Source organism: Plutella xylostella, chromosome 3, assembly GCF_932276165.1.
Source record: "Plutella xylostella chromosome 3, ilPluXylo3.1, whole genome shotgun sequence".
Taxonomy (NCBI): Eukaryota; Metazoa; Arthropoda; class Insecta; order Lepidoptera; family Plutellidae; genus Plutella; species Plutella xylostella.
The window spans coordinates 5742628-5753530 of NC_063983.1; the positions used below are offsets into that span (position 1 = coordinate 5742628).

A 10903-nucleotide genomic window follows, 5' to 3' on the forward strand; every position below is an offset into this window, starting at 1 on the left:
GGCGCGTTCTCAGAACAAGTACTGTTTGTTATCTGTTTTTCTTTCGTCATTGGTTATCTGTGTCGCCTAAAGTTTGACAGATGCGGGTGATTTGACAGTTAAATGTCAACAAAGACAACATGATGACAACAACATCAATCTGAGTTTGAGGTTATCTATCATATATCAGTCTTAAGTAAATGATTAAACTTATTAAACATATTAGGTATTTCATCTTTTAATACACGCAACAATGCATAATGCAGTATACTTGAAGTCATATTCCGATTTGACGGAGTTTGAAGAAAAGGGTGTTTTGAAATTGCGACTGGAATCATTGGTTACTTTTTGTATTTACACTAGCTGTTCTCCGAAAGAAGTGAATTTGTTTTTAATACCCTTCGAGAACGATGAGGATACGACTGAACTGAGTGTCCAGTTTGACGGAATTGTCGACTTTATAGCAGCGGAAGACGTACCGTGGTCAGTAGCATTATGCTCGTATCCTGTGGTGTTTTGCGAAGATACCGTTGTGACAGGGCTGTGCGCCGTAGCACGGCACATCTGCAAGTACAGGACCACCAGCCCGAGCCCACAGGAACACGAGGAGGGTCTCCTAGGATTCCGCAAGAGTTGTCTTCAAGCTCCTAATGAAGTATCCATTTGGACGAAATTTTGTGAAGTTGACCTTTTCAAAACTGTCTCAGAACTGCTCAGTATAACCTCGCTTCAGGAAATCCCAAGCAATCTCGTCAGATTTGAAAACCACTTGAACAAACCTGTCCGAATACACAATGTGTATAAAGTTGCAAGAAATATTAAAAAAGAAAGTTTAGATAAAACTAAAGATAATGAAAATGTTAACACTGAAAGCAAGGAAGAGAAAGTGGTTGAAAATAGGAAACCCAAAACTAGAAAATGGAAATCAAATACAAAGAAGGAATTAGAAGTAGATTGCAGCACCAAGATAGAAGACCTGGATGTCAATCACCAGTTTGCAGAAGGGCCTTTCCTGACATTAGCTGACTTGATATTGCTACCACTATATTACATTATAACTAGTAAAGTCTCAGAAAGTACAATAGAATCTATCCTACCTCTGACCCATAAATGGTATAAAACTATTACAAGCATCCCAGAATTTAAAACTACATTAGATTTGTTGAGAGGACTAAACAGCAAGCCATTATGTGTAGAAAATATATCCTGCCCAGAAATGAGTGATGTTAGTCTTTACAAATGTGACCCAAAGAGACATAATCCAAAAAAGAGATTGTTCACAAAGGAGGATGACATAGAAAATGCTCTGAGTGCACTTGTAGACGGGATGGAGCTGAATGTTCAAAGTAATGATCTGGAAATAGGAACAATCAAGTGGAATGATATACCAGAAGGAGCCAACCCAACAGCAGGTCACCTGCCCGATGACAGAATGGCTAGAAAGACTCAGCAGCTTGAAAACTTAGCCCTTGCTGTGATGAGCATATCAGCAGATGGGGACTTAATAGTTGATTTCTGCTGTGGCAGTGGCCATCTAGGAATACTATTAGCTTACCTACTACCTAAATGCACAATAATTCTACTAGAAAACAAAGAACAGTCTTTAATGAGAGCAAGGAAAAGAGTGCATGAAATGGGGTTGAAAAATGTTTACTTCTATCAATGTAATTTAGACTTTTTCATTGGAAAGTTTGATGTTGGTATTGGACTTCATGCATGTGGTATTGCTAGTGATTTAGTTTTAGATAAGTGTTTGAAAGCAAATGCTAAGTTTGTGCTCTGTCCATGCTGTTATGGCTCTCTGCATGCTACAGACAGGTTGGTTTATCCCAGAAGTAGCAAATATGAGAAATTGCCAATTGACAAGTATCTATGTATCGGCCACGCTGCTGACCAAACACATGAAGATCATCCGTTAGCAGTGAGAGGTGCTCGCTGCATGGCAGTCATAGATTCTGACAGAGGACACTTAGCACTTGAATCAGGATACAAAGTCACCCTATCCAAATTAACACCATTGTCATGTACACCTAAGAATAACTTGCTTGTTGGAATACCATCATGACAAAATAAATGAACATGTTATAATATACATTTGTTTTTAATATTTACATAACTAAAAACAAAGCATTAAACTCTGCAACATGATAATATAAAACTCAACAGTATACTGCTATAAAAAATAAGATTACTTTCAAATCCAATACAAGTAACAAAAATAAAATCGCAGACTAGGCATATGGCTATACTCATTCTCTTAAAAACTAGTTAAAAGAATAGTTATATTTTCAGACTTATTTTAACAGTAATAAGTATTGAGAGTCCTTATTGTCGAGCGTAGACGATGGCAGACCGGCTGGGACAGTACACCTGGAAAAAAAGAAATAGGTTTACTATTTGTAGGTGTATGTGAGACTATCCGTCATGACAATCACGCAACTGAAACAGCTGTTAAAATTGATAGGCTGAAGGGGCAGTAGCTGGTACTATTTGCAGAAGATGTGGATGGGATGAAGTTCTACAGTGGACAGTAGAGTGATAATGTCATATAGTGCTTTTTGCGAAACGTGTAAGTACCACCTATATGCATCGAGAATAGTCTATGTTATTTAACAAGTGCTACATCAATAGTGCCTACGTGTTGGTTTTTGCCTACCTACATTTAAGAAAAGAAAACCTATTGATAATTTAACTCACTTGTATAGAATCGATCCTGTTTCCCCAGGGTATGCTCTGCGTTGGGTGCACATGGTTGCCAGGCTCCACTCGACCAAATCCGCCATATTCCTTGCTATCCGTACTTAGGACCACCTGAAAATTTATAATTATTTCAACGAAATCAATTAATTAGTTTCTAATGTTGCTACTCAACACTAGATGGCGCTAGTCGTAGCTTTTGGGAAAAAGTTGCATTACATTACATTAAGTAGTCATAATACATTATGATTATTTTAATCACCTTGTAGATATCTCTTCTTATAGTTATTTTAAACGTAACTACATAATTTTAATGAGAATCCCGTCGTTAATGAAGATCGAAAAATGGCACTTCCACTTTGTGCAGTAAATTCTGCCAATGTCACGTGTTGCTGCAAATGCATGCATAATATTCAAAATAATGACCTATTAAATTTTTCCAATGAATCTTACCCTGTAGTCTCCGTTGACATTGACGCCCACTCGGTAGTCCGTGAAGCTCTGCGTCGTATTGAAGTTGAACACAAACAGCAGGCCAGCTCTCTCGAACGCCACCACCTTGTCGCCTTCATGTTTGCAGGATACGTAAGCCTGAAAAGTGATAGTTGGCGTTTGATTAATTTTGCATACGATGCCGATAGATGGCGCTATAAGCAGGCATAGCAAAATTGTTTTATACGATACCTAAATAATTATAATACTTAATTAAAAAAAAACAAAATTCTACGTATGAATTTTTACAGTATCAAAGTAACAGCATAGGTACTTTAGGTACCTTATTAGGTCAATGGGCGTTTTCGAAAATTTATGTCAAGCAAATTGCATTAGGTAGTAGGTACCCTTTAAATATTAAAGGGAGAAATAAAACTAACCGGGTCTGCACTCAACCAGCGGTACTTTTCCTCCAGTAAATTCATGTCCTTATCGAACTGGTTGAGGAACTTGTACTTCAGCAGCGGGTCGTCGACGAGGTTCCACTGGCGCCGCGCGTAGTGGTACGACGAGTTGTTGCCGGCGCGAGGGAAGTCCAGCCACTCGGGGTGACCGAACTCATTGCCTGGTATTGGAGGATTGATGTAGTTGGTTGATTTAATGCACACTCAAATCCATTTGATTAGGGAGTTATTTTACACAAAGTAAGTTTCTTCAGCTAAATAGGTATGTAAGTTTGTCATTTTTCATTTACAAAGAAACAGTGCAAGAAAAAAGTCACTCGAAGTCAATAGTAACTACACACCTCCTCTCTAAATCACAAGAAATGACAGTTCCTAGTGAAGAATAAAAAAAAATGTGTAAAAAGCGCCTTGTTGTTTTTACTCACCAATAAAGTTAAGATACGCCTCCCCGCCCAGCGCGTGCGTGATGAGCCGGATCATGCAGTGCAGCGCCAGCCCGCGCTCCACCACGGCGCTGGGCTCACTGAGCGTGCTCATGTGCGAGTACATTGCCGCGTCCATAAGCCAGAACGCAATGGTTTTGTCTCCTACTAGCGCCTGTGGATGGCGAAATTAGATGGGTAATTTAAATTGTCGGAGAAGAAAGCTGAACGACTGTTATGGATGTGTCCTTCGGCGGCTGTGTGTTGTCCTTCGGCGGCTCAGAGGATGCAGAGGGCCTTCACTAACAACAGCCACTTCCGCCTGCCTTCAAGTACTAAATCCTGAGTGATTTTTTGAATGCTGAAGAACTGATATATGCATTGGGGTATCTAGGTATGAATTGTCTAGAGGACCATTGATGTTTTATAAAAAAGCACCAAATTATAAATACCTGGTCATGACTCTCAGCATAAGCCACAGTGCCCTCCTTCCACCGCCTATTAGTGAGCGTGTGCACGATGTGGCCCATCTTCCAGTCCTCGTCCTTCTCCTCCTTGAGCAGCTTGATCCACATGTCCGGGATGGCCATCGCCAGCCGGTAGTCGAACCCGGTGCCGCCCTCCTTCACCGGACGGCATGACGCCGGCATTCCTGATACGTCCTATGGAGTGGGATTAAGATTTAAACATTGGTAAGTTAAGTCTACTGATAAAATAAGAATACGGTTGTCTGGAAGAGATCGCTTCAAGCGATGAAACGTGTCTTTAGAAACATGGAAAATATGGTTGGCTGATCAAAATCTACACACAGTGCTGAATCACGTCCAATAGTGCTTATTTCACTACTTGTCCCATGTGTTAGATAATTTCAGGATCTTTCATGGCAAGCCATCTTCACAACCTGGGGGACCTTTTGGTTAAGCTATAAAGTATACCATTCACCTCAGCAATAGTGACGGCACGTGAGTCGATAGAGTGCACGAGCTCGTTGGCCAGCATGAGGTAGACCAGCGCCTCGGTGTCCACGTTCAGTCCGTAGTACTCGTCGTAGTGACCGGAGAAGCCCTCGCCGGCGCCGCGGCTGTGGTACAGCATTGAGGTCACGCCGTCGAATCTGATGGTGATAAAAAGAAGGCGTTTTAGGGTAAGAAGCTATTGACAGTACCTACTTTAAGTCCAAAAATCGCCAGGGAAAATAGAATAGAAGGTCTGAAACATTGTGAGTTTCATTCTAGGTATGTTGTGGATATCAATTACGTTTTATCTTCACTTAATTATGTTATTATTTGTTTATTTTATTACCTGAATCCATCGAATTGATATTCCTCTTGATACCATCTCAGGTTTGATAGCAAAAACCGGAGCACTTCAGTCCTGCAATACAAAATAAGACAATTATTAAATTTACCGATAGTTCGATACAGACTTATGAGATGCCCTGTGCTTTTATCGAGATTATTAAATATAAACTGTGAAGAAACTTACTCAGAATAATTGAATAGCCTCGAGTCCCACAGCGGATGCGTGCCCCTGGGTCCGTCATGGAAGTACCCGGCGTTGGTTCCATCGAACTCGTTCAAGCCGTCCAGGGTGTTCTTGGAGGCGTGTGAGTGGACCACGTCCAGCAACACGTAGAGCCCCAGCTCGTGGGCTCTGTCGATCAGCTGCTTCAGCTCGCACGGAGTGCCGTAGCGACTGGAATTTGAAGTGAGCTATTAATGGCAATGCCATCTAGCGGTACAAACAAGTGAGTTTTTAGATTAAATGTTACCTGCTTGCAGCGAAGAAACTGGTGACTTGGTATCCGAAAGATGCGTAGTAAGCATGCTCCATGATTGCCATGAGTTGAATAGCATTGTATCCTGAAACATTAATTAGGAAAATTAACAGTGAAAATATATCATGAGATGAACAACATTAATAAAAACTGTATTTTTTTAAGTGGAACTTGCCTTGGTTTTTGATCCTTGGCAAGATATTATCCTTGAATTCGTTGTAAGTGCCGACTCTGCCATCGGGAGTGGCAATGCCGACATGACATTCATAGATGCGAGGAGACTCGGGCCGGTTCACTTTAGGATGTTTGAACTGGTATGGCTGAAATTAAAGGGCTTTTGTTTAGCGCAATCTCGTGTCAATTTTTGTTTCTTACTACATGGGTGGTCATCTGGTCATTGACATCTGCGTCCACAATATATCTCCTAAAATTATCCAATATACCTCAGTAGGTAACTATACCTATATGAGCTAAAAATCAAATACGCATCACCGTCTGGGAAAACCCAATTATGCTCCATGAAATACAAAAACCACGTACATGTTCAGGCCGATAAATGAACTGCTGGTAGGTGAACCCCTCGAACGGCTTCACGTAGCTGGCCCACGGCGAGATGCGGTACAAGTTGTCGTTGACGATGATCTGCAGGCGGCTCTCGTGCTTCAGGGGACACGAGCCGTCGGGGTTGGCGGGGATGTGGAGCTCCCACTTCCCGAACTCGAGCTTCTTGAATGCATGGCTTTTGTTGTTCCAGCCGTCTGGAAAGAAATATATTTTACTGTCCACAAATTAAAGCAATATACATTCTAATTTTATTTAGAGGTACCCATATTGCTGTGATTAGAAATCAATATTTCCACGGCCTATTTTCAGTGCCATAATTTGTCCATTTTATGCATCCTTCCTTTGTCCATAGTAGGAACGTAGGGCAAAGGATCCTGCCTCTCAAGAGTGACATAGCTACCTTAGACGGCCAGTATGGCCAGTAATAGTGGGGTCAAGTTTCTTTGCTCCAATCTGTTCCTAGTAACCTACTAAGTTGGTAACAATTAAACTAAACTCACTAAAGTCTCCCTGTAAATGCATGCTGTGCGCCCCTGGGGCCCACTCTCTCCAGGTCACAGATCCGTCCTGGTTGTACTGGGGCCCGTAGTACTGGTACCCCTTAGTGAACCCCTCCATGCCGCCTTCCCACGACTGGATCTTATCCCACAGATCCTTGAAGCAGCCATATCTGAAGGGATGAATGGAGATACCAATAGGTACATTATTTTGATAGGTAAAGTAAGTACCTACCTAACTAATATTGTTATGTTCTAGCTTTCCTACAGATCGAACTACAGCAAGTTACGTGGAATTTACCCTAGCTAGTAGCTTATTTAATATAGGTACTTTATCAACTTTATACCCAGGTACTTAATACTTAACTACTTAAATGAAAACTTGGGTTCAGAGAATAAAATTGACTTAATTTATCCCAATATGTAAGTTTAATTTTGTCTGACTCTAGAATTAGAACATAGTTATCTAAGTAGGTACATAATACTTATTTCTTGCAAAAAGACTGTTGTTTTTAATTCCTTCAAATTATTCCAATGACCTTTGATTTGACTTTGACATTGCCTGCAATCAAAGTAGCAAATAAAGCACTACAATACTATCCGTATCTAGCATAAAAATATTTCGTGACTAGCATGCGTAGGTATTGAATTAAAATAACTTAGTAATCAACTATATTGAGTCATATTTTACATATTCAAATCAATTTATCTTTTGTATGAGTTGATTTAGTTCAATTTTATACGAAACTAAAATTTTAAAGCGCTTCAAGCGCAGCGAAACGCTGTCTAACAATAACAACATCGCTCGCTTGACATCTACAAAATCTAACCTCAAACTGAAGTGATAAGAGCAGAGTTAACTCATTATTTTCTGTTTTCGGTGCACAATAGGGCATTTTAGGTGTATAATTAATTAGGTAATGTGCAAACGTACATACCTGCGCCGTATTTCCCTCTCGTAAGGCTTTAAATAGCCGTCACGTTCAAATAATTGCTCCAAATCAGGGACTGGGATGTCCATCGGATCCATTGCAGAGTAGTTACCACCCATTATTTATGTTACCTATATCTATGTATATCTTAGAACCGGCTTATAAATGCGCAAGCGCTGACAACCGCGCGAAACTGTATCTGCTATTCAAATGATTTCCACAATAACTGTGTTTTACATTGAATGCGTGTAAACTATTTAGATAAACGCAGGTCATTCGTGTCGAGTCTTATTTAGTTATTTATCGCTTTTGGAACTTAATTGCGGCTTACCCCCTTATCTCTTTTTAAAAATTATAAGTGTAGGTACCTAGGTAAGTAGTTATCCTAACTAATATTATAAATGCGAAAGTAACTGTGTCTGTCTGTCTGTTACTCTTTCACGCCAAAACTACTGAACGGATTTGAATGAAATTTGGTATACATATGGTCTAGAGTCTAGACCCTGGGAAAGAACATAGGCTACTTTTTATCCCGAAATTCCCACGGGAAAACTTTTTAAGGCGAAGCGAAGCGCGCGGGAACAGCTAGTAATATCCATATAGGTACTTACAACCTACCTACTACCTACAGAATAATAACTAGTACCTGGTACTACCTACTCCTTTGAACTGGCCTATAAGTACCTACCTACCTATTCCATAGGTACTATGTGTTAACTACAGTAATAATTTGTAGGTAGGTACCTACCTACATAAGTAACTATTTAACTAACTAGTTAAGTGATAATAGATTTGTGCTAAATTAAAGTAAAGCTAATAAATTAGTTAAAAACTGGCTTTTGTTACTTAGTATTCATTCCCGTTTTCTCCTCTATTTGGCCAAGCTAATATATTAGGTAGGTAATTTAGGTAGGTATAATTTACTTAATTTTATTTAACACTGACATTAATAGCGCCATCTGTTGACGAGTAGGACACACCTGTCAATTTACTATCGAAGTAGGTATACCTATCTATCTAAGATTATCGAGATTTTGCTGTGATCATGAATTGAATTTAGATCTTATTTAAACTGTGGTTCTAAAAATTTATATTGAATGAGTTTCCGTCATTGCTGTACTTATATTACCAGCGCCATCTATTGACGAGTAGGAAAGTCGTGTAGATCAATTTCATACAATATTATCAAAAGTATAAATTGTAAAATAGGTACTTGCATAGGTAGGTATACTTTTAAATTACTTATTGGTGACTCTTTGTATTTATATAATATTATTATATAATTTTAATAATATTGTAATAAATAGACACCTGTAATTTTAAATGAGAACAACAACCTTCTTATCAGTTGTAGAGCACATACCTATCCTCATCTTCCTTACGCTGCCTGGTTGACTATATTTTTGACCATTATCAATTATATAAATAAACAGTTCAGTTAACCCATAATGTAATCGGATCAATCACCCAAGAACTAATAAAAAGACAATATTAAATGGCATTTTTATATTACATTACAAACTAATAAAGCTATAAAATTAAGACTTCTAACACAATAACTATATTATATTAGAAACAGTATTAGAAGATGTCTGATCCTGTTCGTTTAGCTCTGGCAATGGCTTCCTCTGAATTTAATTTCTCATCTTCGGAAGGCTCTAGAGGACTGCCATTTTCGTCCAACTTGCCCTCTTTAAAGTCAGATATTATCTTCTTACTATAAATAGCATTAAACAGTTGCTCAGAGGTGAACTCACTCTGTACCACATCGGTAACTTTGTAAGAAACATATGGTTTAAATTCACAATCTTTAAGGTCTGGTACAATGATTTCAGGCACCATTTCAGGAACTTTTATAAATCGCCCATTTAAATAGTATCCCGTAGGGCGGACCCCTCGGTGATCTATTTCCAACTGAGGATTGGGATTGTTCGCTTGCTGTTGTTTATGAAGACGGCTTCCCCTCTTGTTAATAAGCATAAACTTCCTGAAATTCCGTTTGCTTTCACATGGTGCAGTCAGCGATATGCTTCTTTTTGATACAAAGTTAATTAAACTAGAGTATTTGGACATTTTGAAATAGATTTTCAGTATTTACTACAATATTTGTGTTCTTGATTTTTAGGTTATTTTAGAAGTGTCAAAGTCAAAAACAAGATAGATTTTAGTCATTTGACAGTTAGTGTTGTGAATCGTAAAGTACATCATTGAATCGGTCTGGCATATAATTCTCGACTGCCCCCGTTTCCTTGCTGCAAGACAAGATCTGGAGACATTGATAGACAGGAATTTGGTGGAGTCAGAATTAAAAGATATTCTGGCAGACACCAAGCATAGACCTCATTTTCTATCTTATTCAGATCGTGTCTTCAGAGTAGCAGCCAGGAGAAACAGCACCATACCCCGCCCCGACCCGCAATACCAAATGGTGGTCGTAGCTCAGTGTACCAGGATTATGCTAGAGGACAAAATCCTAGCAAAAGCGGAAACCATTAACGCTACCTGGAATAGCTGGACGATGCCCACCATCGCTTGGGTGAACGGGGTACCTGGATGTGGGAAGACAACCTGGGTGGTAAATAACTTCGATGTGAGCAAAGACACCATTATCACCACGACAACTGAGGCGGCCGTCGATATACGAAACAGGCTAGCGCATAGGATCGGGGACATGGTTAGAACTAGGGTACGTACGATGGCATCAGTCCTAGTAAACGGCTTTAGAGAACATGTCGGATGCCAACGCCTGATAATTGACGAGGCCCTGATGAACCATTTCGGGGCAATCGTAATTGCCGCCCGCCTGTCCCGTGCCAGTGATATTGCTCTAATCGGAGACATCAACCAGCTACCGTACATAGACAGAGAGAACCTATTCGAACTAAGGTACAGTCGCCCAACACTGGTAGCAAACATCACCCAGGAGCTGTTGTGCTCATACAGAAACCCCATGGATGTTGCATACGCCCTAAGAGAAGTATACTCAGGCATATACCTACGCAGCCACAACGCGTATCCAATCCCTGCAGCTGAAAAGGTTTACAGACGCAGCAATTCCAAAATCCCAAACCAACACTCTATTCCTGACGCATACACAGGAAGAAAAAGAGACCCTGACCAGCCAAGGGTTTGGAGAAGG

General features: G+C 39.9%; 3 protein-coding genes across 3 annotated transcripts; 1 reads left to right on the plus strand and 2 right to left on the minus strand.

The window, feature by feature from the left end:
• Positions 1-171: 171 nt before the first annotated feature.
• LOC105388165 (glutathione S-transferase C-terminal domain-containing protein homolog) lies at positions 172-2071 on the plus strand. The gene has a single exon (XM_038117040.2). It carries the CDS (start codon positions 233-235, stop codon positions 2042-2044), a length of 1812 nt encoding a protein of 603 aa, XP_037972968.2. The 5' UTR covers positions 172-232; the 3' UTR covers positions 2045-2071.
• LOC105388164 (1,4-alpha-glucan-branching enzyme) lies at positions 2062-8004 on the minus strand. Its single transcript, XM_011559025.3, has 14 exons — positions 7771-8004; positions 6836-7005; positions 6312-6529; positions 5947-6091; positions 5766-5856; positions 5480-5689; positions 5297-5368; positions 4937-5108; positions 4447-4656; positions 3998-4169; positions 3549-3733; positions 3130-3267; positions 2677-2790; positions 2062-2349 (listed from the first exon to the last, which is right to left on the minus strand). The coding sequence occupies exons 1-14, from the start codon at positions 7881-7883 to the stop codon at positions 2305-2307; spliced, it is 2055 nt and encodes a 684-aa protein (XP_011557327.3). The 5' UTR covers positions 7884-8004; the 3' UTR covers positions 2062-2304.
• A 1251-nt stretch (positions 8005-9255) lies between these two features.
• On the minus strand, positions 9256-9918 carry LOC119693552 (39S ribosomal protein L41, mitochondrial). The gene has a single exon (XM_038117363.2). The coding sequence runs from the start codon at positions 9835-9837 to the stop codon at positions 9346-9348; it is 492 nt and encodes a 163-aa protein (XP_037973291.2). The 5' UTR covers positions 9838-9918; the 3' UTR covers positions 9256-9345.
• Positions 9919-10903: the final 985 nt, after the last annotated feature.

What these genes read in the sequence shown, in the direction of transcription:
- LOC105388164 (XM_011559025.3), bottom strand. Translation starts at nt 7,883, where the DNA reads ATGGGTGGTAACTACTCTGCAATGGATCCGATGGACATCCCAGTCCCT. An exon ending in TCATTTATCGGCCTGAACAT is followed by an intron (nt 6,092 to 6,311) that starts GTACGTGGTTTT and finishes CTTTAATTTCAG; the next exon opens with CCATACCAGTTCAAACATCC. An exon ending in GCTGGTTGAGTGCAGACCCG is followed by an intron (nt 3,268 to 3,548) that starts GTTAGTTTTATT and finishes ATCACTTTTCAG; the next exon opens with GCTTACGTATCCTGCAAACA.
- LOC119693552 (XM_038117363.2), bottom strand. Translation starts at nt 9,837, where the DNA reads ATGTCCAAATACTCTAGTTTAATTAACTTTGTATCAAAAAGAAGCATA.
- LOC105388165 (XM_038117040.2), top strand. Translation starts at nt 233, where the DNA reads ATGCATAATGCAGTATACTTGAAGTCATATTCCGATTTGACGGAGTTT.